Source organism: Xenopus laevis, chromosome 6L (genome assembly GCF_017654675.1).
Source record: "Xenopus laevis strain J_2021 chromosome 6L, Xenopus_laevis_v10.1, whole genome shotgun sequence".
In the NCBI taxonomy this organism is placed as follows: Eukaryota; Metazoa; Chordata; class Amphibia; order Anura; family Pipidae; genus Xenopus; species Xenopus laevis.
Genome location: NC_054381.1, coordinates 103,427,572 through 103,443,722, shown reverse-complemented (window position 1 = coordinate 103,443,722; position 16,151 = coordinate 103,427,572). Strand labels below are relative to the sequence as shown.

General features: G+C 34.9%; 1 protein-coding gene across 2 annotated transcripts in view; it reads left to right on the top strand.

Moving 5' to 3' along the window:
• atp9b.L (ATPase, class II, type 9B L homeolog) overlaps positions 1 to 16,151 on the top strand; it is a 153,211-nt gene that overhangs the window by 25,748 nt on the left and 111,312 nt on the right. For both annotated transcript variants that reach the window (XM_041566345.1, XM_018267840.2), the window contains exons 4-7: positions 1,427 to 1,540; positions 4,991 to 5,099; positions 5,645 to 5,703; positions 14,582 to 14,633. In XM_041566345.1, coding sequence (XP_041422279.1) covers positions 1,427 to 1,540; positions 4,991 to 5,099; positions 5,645 to 5,703; positions 14,582 to 14,633 — 334 coding nt within the window. The remainder of the gene's footprint in view (positions 1 to 1,426; positions 1,541 to 4,990; positions 5,100 to 5,644; positions 5,704 to 14,581; positions 14,634 to 16,151) is intronic.

Sequence of the window (16,151 nt, the reverse complement as noted above, 5' to 3'; positions counted from 1 at the left end):
ATAGTTGCTAATTTGCGACAGATACTGCTGAAAAATGTATCAATTAATGTAACAAATTGAAACAGTTCAGAAGCTGCACCTACAGTCATATGAAAAAGTTTGGGAACCCCTCTTAATTCTTTGGAGTTTTGTTTATCATTGGCTGAGCTTTCAAAGTAGCAACTTCCTTTTAATATATATCATGCCTTATGGAAACAGTAGTATTTCAGCAGTGACATAACAAAATTAGACAGGTGCATACAGATATTACATCAGTACTTAGTTGAGCCTCCTTTTCCAAATGTAACAGCCATTAGACACCTCCTATAGCCTTTGATGAGTGTCTGGATGGCGGTATTTGTCCATACAAAATCTCTCCAGTTCAGTTAAATTTGATGGCTGAGCATGGACATCCTGCTTCAAATCATCCCATAAATTTTCCATGATATTCAAGTCGGGGGACTGTGAATATTGTACTTCTCCCTCTGCATAAATGCCTCTGTAGATTTCAAAGAGTGTTTAGGGGCATTGTCTTGTTGGAATATCCGACCCCTGCGTAACTTCAACTTTGTGACTGATGCTTGAACATTATCCTGAAGAATTAGTTGATATTGGGTTGAATTCATCGTCCCTCAACTTTAAACCTCTGACATAGCTTTTTGTAGCCTTCCCCTAAACCATGATACTGAGCAATCTTTGTTTTCAGATGCTGTCACTCTTCAGAGGAGAGTCAAACAGAAGCACAACTTGCAATTGGCCACCTTAAATACCTTTTTTCATGATTGAACACACCTACCTATGAAGTTCAAGGCTTAATGAGCTAATCCAACCAATTTGGCGTTGCCAGTAATCAGTATTGAGCAGTTACATGCATTCAAATTAGGAAAATTACAAGACTACCGAAATTTTTGTACATCCAGTTTTTCACATTTGATTTAATTTCATACAACTGAATAACTGCTTCACTAAAAATCTTTGATCAGAAAACACCCCAGTATCCCAGTGTTCCTGGGAAATGAAAGACCTACTACTGTTATCTTTTTTGTTGAAAGTGGAGTAAATTATTATGCAGGCTGAGAGGGGTTCCCAAACTTTTTCAGCTGCCAGACTGAAACACCAGAACCAGTTTTGGAAAAACTGTAAAAAATAAACTATGGAAAGCAATTGAAAAAAGTCTTTATTTCTGGTGAGTAATCTGAAAACAACTCAACTGAAAAAAACTTTTTGGAAGGAACCCCTTTAATCCAAGTATTTGGTTGCTAAAAGATATGATCAGTGCATCTAAAGGCCAGCTCAGATCCATTCATTCGTATGCTGGGGATCCTTCCTCTGGATCAGTTCGTAAAAGGGAACTCAACAGACTTGTGTGTAATCAGCCTTATGTTGCTAGTGGTCACTTAAGTACATAATAACTAACCATATATCATTGTTTTTTTTGTTTTTTAAGGTTTTGTTTCAACAATTCAAATTCTTCTTAAATTTGTATTTTCTGGTGGTTGCTTGTTCCCAGTTTGTACCAGAATTAAAAATAGGCTACTTGTACACCTATTGGGCCCCTTTGGTAAGTAGATATCTCATCAATGCTGTTTTCAATTGACATTAATATTATTTAATTGTGCTATATAATGATAGGAACAATTATTGATATGTCCATACCACTTTAAGACTGACGTGAGGGCTTTGGTGGGATTATGTGACTGAATGGACTCTGCATTCTTTATAACTCACTGTACTGCTCAGTTTGTGCTCCTCATTACAAATCACTGTTTTCATGGTTCATCTCCTTTAGAGCTGGGTGCTGTACGCCCATTTCCATTTCTTGATTTCCACCAACTGCCCTAGGTGGGAGCATGCTCATTTGTACAAGAGTAGGTCTTTTGAGCCCTCTCCATTATATGTATTGCTTCAGCGAGGATCACAATGTACTGACCACAGTGTAGGCTAAAGACAATGATGACAAAACTTGGCAAGATGGCTGCTGCAAATGTTGAGGAATCCAGATAACTTGCATTTAATGTTAACATTTTGATGTAAATGATTACGGAATTTTAGTACACCATTAGGGCATAACACTAGTTGCATACCTTTCATTCTCCTTTAATGAAGAATAAAGGAGGACAGAGAATACACAGTGTACCGTGATAAGTACATAAATAGCATTATATAAGTAAAAATAAAATGTCTGTAAAGGACCTTTTAAACAGGTAAAACATTACTATTGTCTTTTAGTTGCAGACTTATGTTAAAGGAACAGTGACACCAAAAAATCCTGTCCTAAAGTAATGAAAATATAATGTACTGTTGTGCTGCACTGGTAAACAAGCTGATGTATAGCCATGGGGGCAGCCATTCAAATCTGAAAAAGGAGAAAAGGCACAGGATACACAGCAGATAACAGCTAAGCTTTGTAGTATACAATGGGATTCTTCAGAGTATATCTACTTTATAGCCTGTGCTTTAATGGCTACCCCCATGGTTACACAGTTTATATAAACTATAGTTGTTTCTGAAGCAAACAGACCAGTGCAGGGCAACAGTACATTATATTGTCATTCCTTTGAGACACTTTAATTTTTTTGGTGTTACTGGTCCTTTAATGTACCATTTTTTACAGGTAGTAACATTTTCAGTGCTTTTGTCTTTTCCTAAAATTTTCATCTGCAAATATGCATTTTTGCAGGAAGAAATGTGTCACATCATAAGGTCAGTATAGGGCAACATTTCAGTACTGATTTGTAATTTACTACCCAGATATAATGAAGGAGATTTTGATTGCGGTAGCGAGAAAGCTATAATCATATTCCACCCTATCAATTCTGTATCACTTGAAAAATTAAAGATATTATGCATATTCTTGTCAGTGCCACACATGAGTTTCATGGTTCAGCAGATGAATTTATTGGACAGAGGGGGGCTAAACAGTTCCATTAGCTAGTCACAGGGTTTCCCAGCTCTTACTGTTAGCAGGTTGTCTGGGAGAAATACGCTAGTGCACTGCTAAATGCTTTGCTGGTACATTCATGCAGCAGGGGACTTTTAAACAGTGTAATTCCTGTTTTAATCCGGCAACCGTGTAAAGGAAATATAGTTGATGTATTGTTTTTGACAGTTTAAAACTGATCTTGTGAATGGGACACTGATCTCACTGATCTGTAGAAATAGTGTCTATGGGGCATAAAGTGGAAGGGTTTAATTATTTATTTTTTAATAAAAAAACACATCATCCAATTTATCTCCTGCGATTTACATATAAAATGCTGATGTACAGTTCTTGCATGAACTTCTTTTGCGGAAATGGTACGTTTGGGAGTAATCGGACAGAGCTCTATTAGTTTAAAATCAGCCTTGAGGGCACTTACTAACTTATTAAAAAGATGAGAGGGGGGAAGGGAGACTAAGCATTCAACAAGGCTAATAAAAAGCAGATGATAAGCAAAATTAAACTATTCCCTGTCTGTTTCGGTTAGGCATTATCAAAGCACCACTTGGATTATCTGAATCCCTTCTTGCTGTTTTGTTTGTTATTTCAGAATTACAGTTTCTCTGCAGAATTAGTATTAGAGATTAAATATGAAGGAATTGCTTTCAGAACTGGTCAATGTGATTATTCGAAAGGATTGTGAATGCTAAGACTCGATATTAAAGTGATTATTATATTGTAACATTCCTACATTTTTATAGGTGACCATATTTGTACAGATATATTCAGTTATTTTGGCCTTAGTGCCTAACTACCAGTGCATGTACATGCTGGCAATTTGGACAAACTGTTTTGTGATCCCACTGATTTGTAGTCGGGCTGCTAAGGCTATCTATCTATAGATGACTGTTCTTTCATTCCTTTCCATTTAGATCCACTAATTCAGGGAAGTTTTATTCTTTCCACCAATCAATATGAGTCACCAAAATGGCTGTGTTGAGGACGTTTCATGAAAAGCACATTGATAGGCAAAATGTTTTTCCTATAGTGCAACATTTGACCTGGAAAAGTAGGTAGCATGTCATTGGCTGACACTTGCCTGCCAAACCAATGTAGGTGCTACATCATTGGTAAGCAAATAGTTAGAGAATCCACAGTCACTTTGTATGTAAAGTTCATTTTTTTATTAAAAAAAAATGAAAATTCAGTTAAGGTTGAAAAGGGGTTTTGGAACCCTCGCCAACCTGCTTCCCGTTAGGATGGCAGATATCATAGAGGGATGGGATCTCCTATGATTTTATCATCAAAGAGGGCTGTTAGGCTAAGGAAGTTTGCTAGTGGAGAAGGGATTGTATTGTGTATGCCATGCTGGAAGTTTCGGCCATATTTTAGGGTCTCTATATGTACAGCTTTGGGTAATCCTATTTATATTATATTTTGTGAATTATTCAGTAATCATATTTCTGATGTTTTGTCTTTGTGCCCTAGAATAGGTGCTAGATAATAAACTGTAAATTGCAGTTTATAATTTATTTTAGAGGAAAAAAGAAGAACATTTTTGGGAAAAAATAACATTAAAGTAGTTTGTAGAGGACGGCAAGGCATTTTTGGGGAGATTTGTCACATGGTAGCGAATTATGAATGCAGACAACAATTTCCCACAGGTTTTATTGCCCTAAAATATTTACCGATTTTAATTCCCTCAGAATGTGCTGTGTTTTCAAAAACATACATTTTCTGTTAATGATGTATGAAACACAAGCAGTGTGTTGAATTTGCAGGCTCCAAAGTATAACCAAATACACACCAAATTTGTATAGTTTTACCTAGGTAACTGACGGCACAAAATGTTCAAACATTGACTTAAACATAGTGTGTAGTATTGACTTTTTATACATAGATCATTTTCTATTTATAACAATACAGTTTTAGAAGTAATTATTGGGTAGATCCATTTAACGGAGAAGGGCTTACAATTTCTTTTATTTAAATTGTATTTTTACTGCTGTTTTTTTCTGTGCAATAGAATTAAAAATCTACAGGTATGTTCAGTGTATTATATCTCTAATTTATACATATAATTTATTTCAGGGGTTTGTTTTGGCTGTCACAATGGTGAGGGAAGCAGTCGATGAATATCGAAGATTCAAGAGAGACAAAGAAATGAACTCCCAATTATATAGCAAGCTTACAATTCGAGGTTTGAAACCCTAGTTTTATGTATTCATTTCAAAATTTTACATTCCTTTATTCTACACTTCATTTATTTTTTAAAATGCATGCTATTAAAACATTCTCATGTTCTTTGCCTTGTAATTATTAATATGAAGTGACCCACTGTACTTATTATTGAAAGCAAATAGTGCATGATTGGGTTTCATCTGGGTACTCCAGTTTCCTACTGCACTCCAAAAACATACAGACAGGTTAACTGGCTTGTGATAAAACTGACCATAGTGTGCTAGAAACATAGATTGGGGGGCTGAGACTGATGTGAATGATAATGTAGGTAAAGAAAATATGACAATGCAATATTAAATTAATGATATTGATCAGTATGATTTCCCATGTAATGATTGTCTGGGCATGAACTCCACCATGTTGTTTTTTGGCTGTTCAGATTGTGTTGCATTCACACTAAAGTTGATCAGCCAAAATGATAACTGCTCCACCCAATGACCTAATGTTAATAGCAATTACATGAGTGTATATATTTATGTATTTCATTTGTTTATTTTTTTGTAGGTAAAGTGCAAGTGAAAAGTTCAGATATACAAGTTGGTGACCTTATTATAGTGGAAAAGGTAATACTGATTTATGTATTATTAATTGCATTTCATATTTGCTCTAAATAAATTATTTTTGTGTGCCACACTAACTCACCTTAATTTTAGCATTCATGCTAATGCAGTAAGTATACTGTGAACACTCGCTGTGTATATGTGTGGTAAAAGCTTTATGTAAATCCATTAACACACAGTTTCAATATTCAAAACCATAAATCTAAACTTGCTTACAGCTGCCATGACTTTAGTGGCACCTTCCCAAGGATTCTAAAGCAATTCTTACAAATTTAAATTTTTCCTCATGAGAAGAAATGGTGGTGTAACCATATGCCATTCCATGTGAAGGAACATTGTGGTAGCTGCAATTGAAGATATGGCCAACAACACCATCACTCTCAATTTGAATTGCCCTGGTGATGGAGTTTCATACTTAGTGAACTTAGTGACTGCATAGACTGTAGTATGGGAAATGAAGGCATTTTGGTTGAAAGACAGCATGGCAAAGGTAAATTCAGTGTCCCTGCCCTTGAATCAAAACTGTATTTGATTTAATCATATGACATTTCACATCAAACGATTTGCCGCTACAAAACCATATCGGGGGAAGATGGTAATATTTTACCTGCAAAATCCAAACTTTGGTGTGGTCTGCAAATCTAGACGTGCTTAGGTTTATTCAGTGTTTTATTTACTATTTTAAAAGATGACAGATTTGTTTGCATCTGGGCAGAAACAATATTATAAGTACTCAAAGATGCCTTATCAGTGTATACTGCAAATGTACAAGTGCTAGTATTGTACAAGTTAACAGTATATAGAGCAGTTTGAGTGTACAATGTAAACAGGCAGACAGAAAATGCTTTCAATGCCAATTCACTTCATAATTCACTCATCAAACATTGCATGTTTGTTAATGTACATGGTAAAGGTTACTTTTAATATAGTTTTTGAGTAGAGAACCCCTTTAAACATGCACAATATACTAAACTGCTTGCTTGATATATGTGGTTTGTTGTCTTATTTTTGACCAAATATTAAAAATTAGCTATGTTATGTCAGAAATTTCTAGTAATTTATAATTATTAATATCTAAAAATATGATTCTGAGTCAGTATTGTTCTTTATAAAACAGGTTACATCTTTGTCTTTCTTTTTCAGATTTTGTATTCCATGAAACCTTATTTATTATTTTTCTTAAGGCATTTTGAGAGTTATTTTGGCAATTTACTGCACTGCAAACACAGAAAATGCCCTATCTCATTTTAACATTACACAGTATATCAGCCAAGCATTTTAGCCCTTATTTCCGCCATAAAAATTTGCTTTGCTTTATAATTGTTAGTACTTTTTAATTTTAATGCAAATTCAGAACTATGGAACTTAGAGATGTGAGTATAAATCCAAAGGTTTGCTTATCTTATGATTACTATAGCAAAAAAGAAACTTAACCTAGCATTTGACTGGAAGATGCATAAACAGCAATTCAAGAGTGAAATTAATGAGTCATTTAAAAGGAGATCCATATGTTTGCAACTAAACAAAAAACAAGCAAATTGTGTGGTGTTCAGTTTTCATGCTGCAAAACTAATGCTTTTGATTTAAGCACCTGGTTATTTAGCCAAAGCTAGGATACTAATAAGTAGTATTTGTGATTTGTGCAGCCTAACTATGTTTCAGCAAATATATTTATTTATTTTTATTTATTTATTTTTTGGTTTAAATGACCACGGTTTGATTTATTGAGTGTCAATCACCAAATACAGTAGCACTTAACTGTAATACCGTTTAAAGGTTTCAAAGCTGAAATAATTGTATAACAAATTTTAACATATTAAAACCCAATGCTCAAATCTTTCACCATGCTTTAATGCATACAGGGAGTGAATTGTTACAGTGGTAAAATAAACACCATAAGCCACATAGGAGGATATCAGGACAGAGGAAAAAAAAAACATTAACTTTTTATTTTTATCATTTTAGTAACTGTAAAATTTTAACCAAATCTTACTAGTAACATAACATAGTAAACATTAATGTAGACTACAGTTCAGTGCCCTATTTACATTACAATTTTACCTTCAGATTTAAGATAGCTAAATGGAGGATACATAATTTCTAGAACATTGCATTTTTTTGTATTTGTTCTGGGTAAAACTGCATAGAAAAATAAAAAGGGAAGGAAAAAATAGCAAAAATTAGAAGCAGAATTCAGAGAATTTGGGGTTCTATGAAGACGACAAGAGGGGATAATAAAAATCACCTTGAAAAGAATTGATTGGTGTTAAACATGATTCTCGGTAATTGTTTATTAAATAAAAACCAAGATTATCCCCTAAACATCAATGGGTGTAATCATACAATATTCGGTTTATCGTTTGAAAGTGGCAAAATTAGTGGCTAATAAATTATAAATTAACAAACAGAATGTAGATAAGGATTTTGGAGAAGGTGATTTTGAGCAAACACTGTAAAGAAGAGATGAAAATAGATTTTATAACATTCTTGTGTTATAAAAAAAAACATTTTTTTCCTCCTTTATTTTTTAGATAAAAAAAAGTTTTAAAAGTTCTACTTTGGGCCAATTGTCTCCATAATAATATAACCATTTATACTTTTCACCCAGAAGTTTTCAATGCATTGCAGATACAAATATTGTTCTTACCAAGGCACTGCATCTGATCACGTTCTTTATAATACACCAGTCTAATCTTCCACACTGAGTATGGCTTGTAGAACATAATGCATGCATATTACAAAATCTGAATTAAAAGTAAAAGAACTCTGTATTATGTATAAGACCATACTGCAAATTTCACAGGGCCTAGTTGAACATATTGCCATGGAGGCTTGCAATGCATTGCTCTGAAGGGCTGGCACTAAGGCCAAGACAGGATCAAACACTAAATTGTTAACAATTAGGAAGCAAGATAATATCCACACAGTTTAAATAACAAGAAGCTGTTAGTTAGTTACTATAGCCCTGACTTTTGGTAGGTTGTGCTGTTTCAGTTAGGTCTACTCCTCTTCCTCTGATTTTTGCTTCTGCGAGTTCTGTCTTGGGAAGCTTTTTAGCTATGGCCATGAATACAGCAAGTATATTTTTAAATGTTTGTCTTAAGAAATTCTATACATTTACCAGAGTAAATGGTATATAAATAAAATGCATATACATATCTTGACAACTAACCATTTGTACCCTTTGGTATGAAGTAAAAAAGAAAAAAAGTCTAGGAAACTAAGGTTCTCAGTATCACCAACAAAGAAATCATAAAAGGATTGGAGTACTTCCTTATCCTCTTAAACTCTTCAGTTCTTGTTGGGACTGGGAACAAAAAGTAACACATAGCCCTTTTATAGCTCCACTCTAATTTCAAAACAGACTGTTGTATGCACATGTGATATATTTATGGGTTTAAGGCAAGAAGTCGGGATTTCTATTTATTGCCATTACCTTTTCCTGGTAATAATAGTGGAACCCCCCCATGTGCTATCCCCTTAGAGATACATTGTCATCTCATAAATAAATATGTGCTTGCTCGTGTTGATTCTGAATTACTTGAAAAAGCCCTAATCTTACTTATGCATTAAACATACAGATTCCCATTGTTTTTTTAAATTCATATAAATAAATTCCTAGACAAGAGAATTGTAAATCAGACATTTCCTCTTACAGGATAAATTCTTGCAGCTTGTAATAACTACACTGACATAATTATACTAGATAATATCGTCAGTATTTAAAGCATTATCCTCGGCTCCAGGCTAGTCAAACTAGTTTTATGCTTACATATGTTTTCAATTTAAAAATTATAATAAAACTTAGATATACAATATTATTTTTTGTTTTTTTAGAATAAATAAAGATTTAATTGTAGAATAAATAGGTCTCAACCTGAATAGATTTATAAAGCAACATTGCTGTGCCTTAGGCCTTGTTTAGACAAGAATGATGACCTTTTTCCAGTCAAAGTTCTTTTAGAAGGTCTTATTCTGTACACTGAAATACAAATCATATTTGTTGTCCAGTTGTTGGAGCAATATCTCGTATACCAATCCCTGAAGTAAATTCACAGCACTAAGATCCCATTGGCAGGGATGGGCGAATTTGACCCGTTTCGCTTCGCCAAAAATTCTTAAAGGAGAACGTAACCCTAAAAATGAATGCTATAAAAAATGGCATATTTTATATACTTAACTTATTGCACCAGCCTAAAGTTTCAGCTTCTCATTAGCAGAAATGATCCAGGATTTTAAACTTGTCTCAGGGTGTCACCATCTTGGAAAGTGTCTGTGACACTCACATGCTCAGTGGCTTGTAGCAGCTATTGAGAAGCTTAGGGGTTGTCACAAATTATCAATCAGAAAATTAAGTTGGCCTGAAATATAAGCTGATGCTACAAGGCTGATTATTAAATTCTGATGCTAGTAATTATATGTATTAATTACTAATCAGCCTTATATGGTCACATTTATATTTTATGTGTACTGTATATTTTGTGTCTGTCCCTAAGCTCAGTAACTGGCAGCAGCACAGAGCATGTGCAGTGAATCAGCAGAAAAGATGATGGGGAGCTACTGGGACATCTTTAGAGGTACAGATCTTTGCTGCTAAAGGGCTGTGTTGCCTTGCGCTAGTATAGAAGCCCAAAACACAATGTATTTCTTTTTTAGTTAGGCTTTAGTTCTCCTTTAATACTTAATCACTGAAATTTCTTTATGTACCGTATATACTCGAGTATAAGCCCAGTTTTTCAGCCCCCAAAATATGCTGAAAAACTCTACCTCGGCTTATACTCGGGTCAAGCGCAAAAACGGTCGCCGGCATCTAAGAATAGTCGCCGGCATCTAAGAATAGTCGCCGGCGCCTAAGGATAGTCGCCGGCTTCCAAGACTAGTCGCCGGCGTCCAAGAATAGTCTCCAAGAATATTTGCCAGCGTCCAAGAATGGTCGTCGGCATCCAAAAACGAGATGCTGGCACCTCCAATGGGAGCAGAAACCCTCAATTTTTTGATTGAAACTTACCAGAAGCTGCTGCATTTCTCACCCTTGGCTTATACTCGAGTCAATAAGCTTTCCCAGTTTTTGGAGGAAAAATTAGTTACCTCGGCTTATACTCGGGACGGCTTATACTCGAGTATATACGGTACTTATATCAAAATTCATATTCATATTCAATAAATCCAAAAACATGTATATATGATAACAGAAATTGTTCCACCAGTCACTCACTCATTTGTATCCACTTAATTCAGTATAAAAATACAAAATTGCTGATATAAATTCATAGGTCGGTTTATTTTACGACCTATTATTTTTTTATTTATATTGTTTTACACTGCTTCTCACCTTTGTAAGCAAGTTCCAGTGGAAGTTGCTCAAAAAAAGTGAGTAAAAAAAAAAATTCAGTTTTTACACCATTTTTTACACGGTGGTGCCTGGCAATGTGTGGAGAATTATTCTGCCTCTTTTTACACCACATAATAAATCTGCCTCTAAATATCCCATAACATAGTCAGTTATACAGATAGCTACCTGATGCAACTGAAAATGGATTGGGAAGGGCATCCTATTTGTACGTTACAGAGAAAATGGACTTGCATCTGATGGCTGGTAACAAAAATGCTTCACCACAAGAACTGCCAACAGAAATGTATCAATGGAACTTGCTAAATAGCAACAACAAAATAAAGCTTGCAGTTTACATTTTCTAACTCAACATTTTCATCTTGCACAACCAAGGAGATATGGCTGAGACAAAACTGGCAAATTTTAAGACAACTGACAGTTTTTATAGGTGCCAAAGTTTTGTGATTAACCATAGAGAAAACTATTATACATCTTTCCTTTAAATGTAACTGGTTCTAAATAGAAATCAGGTAATTTAGACCAGAACACTGGCAAATATCTACCATTTGGTTAAAAATGGATCAGACATGGCTTTTTGTTCCTTGTGCATTATAATAAAGATGTTTTTGGAAAACCAAGAACGGAAGGCCAAGACAGAAAGATATTATATGATAGCTATATTTGTAATGGCCTCCTATATTTAGTTATTCAGTTTTTTGGGTGGCTAATATGTCTTGCTTGGGAACACACAATTCTCTTTTATTGTGTATATAAATAATTGAGTCTTGAATAACCCCTTTGCTTTGAAGTGACTAGCAAAACGGTAATGCCATAACTTGGTCCCAAGCCTTCTGTGCTTAGTTGCAGTACACAGCTTACTTACCAAATTACATTTTGCATTGATTTAGACTTCTTACACTATGTACATTGTTAAAAAGTGAACCAAAATATTGGGAATGGTTTTTAGAAACTGGAATATGCTAAACCTGTAATAAACATAGTTGCAACTTTACTTAACATATGGTATGAGATTGTGTTTGAAAGCATTCTTTTTTTATGTCACAGTTAGTGTTACAATCAAGACATTTTACTGAGGAGAACAGATGCATAAAACATCTGTAAATGTCTCCATGCACAGTGTGTTTCCGAAGCCTTAGGTCAGCCTATTGCATTCTCTATGAATTGGATCTGCAAACTCAAAATGCACAGCAAGAGCATATGCTACACTTCTGCACTTGCTCATGCTACTTGGAGCCTGTAGCTCATATATTTACCTATCTACATCCTAGCTACTACATCAAACCTGTTGGTGTGGCACTCATGGAGGCTTATATGTCAAAAAAGCTTGAACAGAAACAAACTTGAGTGACTAAAAATGGGAAAAGAAAGCCTTGAATGCAGCGAATGCAAATTCTATTCATAATTTTCAGTGGGTCTACCAACTCTTTAAAAAAAAATTAACAAAAATCTGCTTACATTTTGCCTTGGACAACTCCCATTGACTTCTACATGATCACTGTAGCTTTACATGACAAATGTTTATATTCTAGTTTTTCAAGATTTTTGCGCATAATAAATCTCTAAAATTCGAGTTTGAATTGTGAGTTTTAATGCAACAAAATTAGAATATGTACATTCATAAATCAGGCCCTTAACTGTAAATAATGTAGTCATATGTTTTCCAAGCAGGGATGTCAGTGTATCAAATGATCACATCATTGTAACTCTTTCTTGGCACACTCATTTAGAATATGGTCACACTGCCTTTCATCTGTCTCGTTTACCTGCAGCAATCCAGCAAACCTGGGATCTTCCCAGAATTTAGGAGAGACTGGGAAACTCAAATTTTTCAGTGCAGTGCCAACATCTAATGGATACTGAGAGATAAACCTCAGCGGGTCCCACTAAAAAAAAAAAAACAACAGATATTTGCAGCAATAATAAACTTTATAAAGAAAGAAATGGCAGGGGCATCTAATACAATTAACCACTCTTGCAATGGGAATAGTGGTTAACTGTCAAACTAACTAGCAGAAAATCTCTGACACAATCATTTGAATACGGTTAAACTCTGGATTTGATAAATAAATGCACAGTTGCCAAGAGCTCATTTACCCTTGGTAGTGCTACCTTCTCCCAAGTACCTCTCTTTGTAAAAGGCAGTTGCTCCCATATAGCAGGCAAACACACAAGACCTGTCCTCACATAGGATCCACACACTTATGCCAGTATCCTCCCTTTCGTATTTCACACCCCCAGGTGCTCACAGGAGCTTGCACACTGCGATTCATATGCAGCTCTGCAATGCTGGTACTTGACACATTGGCACTAGTCACCTCCAGGGCATCTTGCAGCTTGGCAGGGAAAAGGATGGGTTCTCTCTGTACTGTTGCAGCTCCAACCCTTAACATCTATCTGAGTAGATACAGATCCCTCTCTGGTCTCTTGGACAATCATTACCTCTCTGTCTAAGAGTTGCAGCAGGTGATGCTTTATAGTGTCTAGTGGCCCACCCTGTAGATTGGGCACCAAATTCAAGTTTTTTTCCTAGGGCCTCCTTTTTTTCTCAGATGTATCCTGGGATTCCCAGCAAGTCTCAGGCACCAGTCCTACCTCCCAGCCATTTTTGCATCTCCCAGCAATTGCACCACTCCCCTGCCAATAACCAGGCTGGATGTATAGCAGAGGAAGCTAAGGCATAGAAATTGATTGTCCTGAAAGAGAAAGAGCTCTCTGATATCATTTATTAACTTATCATTATCCAGTGACCTATACAGCACATGACATCAACCTGGCATTTAGATGAAGATATGGTTAAAGTGCAACTTTGTGACTTAAAAGAGAACTTATGTGCTTATGTTTTGGGCTTCTGTACCAGATCGAGGCCACCACAGCTCAATAGCATTAAAAATCTGTGCCTCTGTAGAGGACATATTCAGATGGAGAGATTTGCTGTGGATAGGTTTGAATGCATGCATTCTTAGGGTTCTGGTCTAGTACAGTACGTATATATCAAATACAGCTGTATTCCTTTGTGGTCTGCAGTTCAATTTTAATACAGCTTAATGTACACTAGGGGCATTCTGACCCAAACTATAGGATATCCTACTTATTCCACACAGATGAACTAATTGTTTTCTTTTTATTGGCTATCCTACATTTGGGTTCAGAATGCTACCTAAACTGGTGTCAGGTTGAAGAGCAAATGTGGAGAGTTTAAAGGTTTTTTTGAAGTAGTTGTCACTGTATTTTAGCAAATCACATATTTGCAACACCAGAAAATGATTACATTCCTTGTTTAAATTCTTAATGCATTTAGATGTTTCACCAGTGGGGAGAATTTGGAAGGCTTAACTGTTGCCTTTTATTGTATAATTTTTCTAAAATATTGATTTCTAAATTGCAGATGCAGAATTTTAAGTACTAAGATAAATCCTATTTTAATTGCATTTCAATCCCATTTGTGACCTTGACTTGCTGATACTACCGAGTGTATTGAAACAGGAATTATTTTTTTATGTCTACATATATTTATTTATTTATTTGCAGAATCAACGAATCCCAGCTGACATGGTCTTTCTGAGAACCTCAGAGAAAACTGGTATGGCAATACATTATATAAAACTGAATAAAATAGATTTAGCTTCTCTTCTAAATACTTTGCATAACTTTTTTAAATAATTTAATTACTTTTGCAATTACTTTTTAACTGTAGATATTGCTTTTGAACTTGTACTTTAAATGTGGCTGTTTTTACATTGTACAAATGGGGTTTCTTGTGTAAATTAGATTTTTTATGTATAATAACCACAGTTGCTCTATATTTGGACAATGCATCATTTCTGAAAAATATACATTTTTGCATTTTTTATTATTTTATCTGAAAAACTTAAGCTTTGTTAGAGAGAGTTATTTTATCATTGATAAGCATTGTGTTGAACACATTTCTTCTTTATATAGAAGCCTACTACTTTTTGGAGGGTTTAAATGTGTGTAATCTTGTTTAATTACAATGCAAAACTGTTACAAACACTGCCAGTTATCATTGGTGCTAACTTTTAATCCAGATACATGTCATAGCAATAGTACCCAATATCTAAAATTGCGAATTATAGTTTACAGTGAAAAAAAAAAGAGTGGCTTGTGAAGAAATTTTTACAGGGAAATAATTGCTGTGGGGCAAATTTTGCTTGGAGGAATTTGATGAAATGGGACCTGTTGTAGTATAAATTTCCGACTGAATATGATTTAGTCCTGTTGCTAAAATTTGTAAATACACAGTATAAGCAATCTTTTAGATGTTAATCATTCTTTTCTAACTAAATACTATTAGGGCAATTTAAATAAAGTTTAACATTTATATTTACAATAAGTACATCCCATGTAAGGTCTTATCTTTTTTTAACATATGTTGACATATGAATATTTGATCTTCATACAAACAGTATATGAATTTGACGTAATTATAAAAAAAGTAAAGAACTGGCCTTGCAATCACTTATTCAACAACATTCTTAAGTACACCCTTCCCTCTGATACTTGGTACTGTCCACTCACAACCTCAATTTGTTATGATCTGGGCTTTATCTTGGCCATTTTTTACACAGCAGAGCTTGGTGATTGGTGTATTAAACCTCAGTTTTTAATGCCACATAATAAATATGCCCCTTAGGATCATTGACATGTTGCAAGTATAGCATTTTAAGGTGAGGGAAGTACATATGGGAGTATCTGTAATCAATATTTTATATACTGAACTTATTGCACCAACCTAAAGTTTCAGATTCTCAATAGCAACAATGATCCAGGAGTTTAAACTTGTCACAGGGGAGCGTCATCATGGAAAGTGTTTGCGACACTCACACTGTGTGCTTTAAGTTGGTCCCTAAGCTCAGTAAATGACAGCAGCACAGAGCATGTGCAGTGAATCAGCAAAAAAGAACATGGGGAGCTACTGGGGCATCTTTGGAGGCATAGGTCTTCACTGCTAAAGGACTGTGGTTGCCTTGGGCTGGTATATAAACCCAAAAAATAATGTTTCCTAGTCTACTTCTTTAGTAGTGTGCCTTCATTTCTATCTTGTTCCATCTTAAAAGTTTGTACTTCCTTTCTTTTAAGT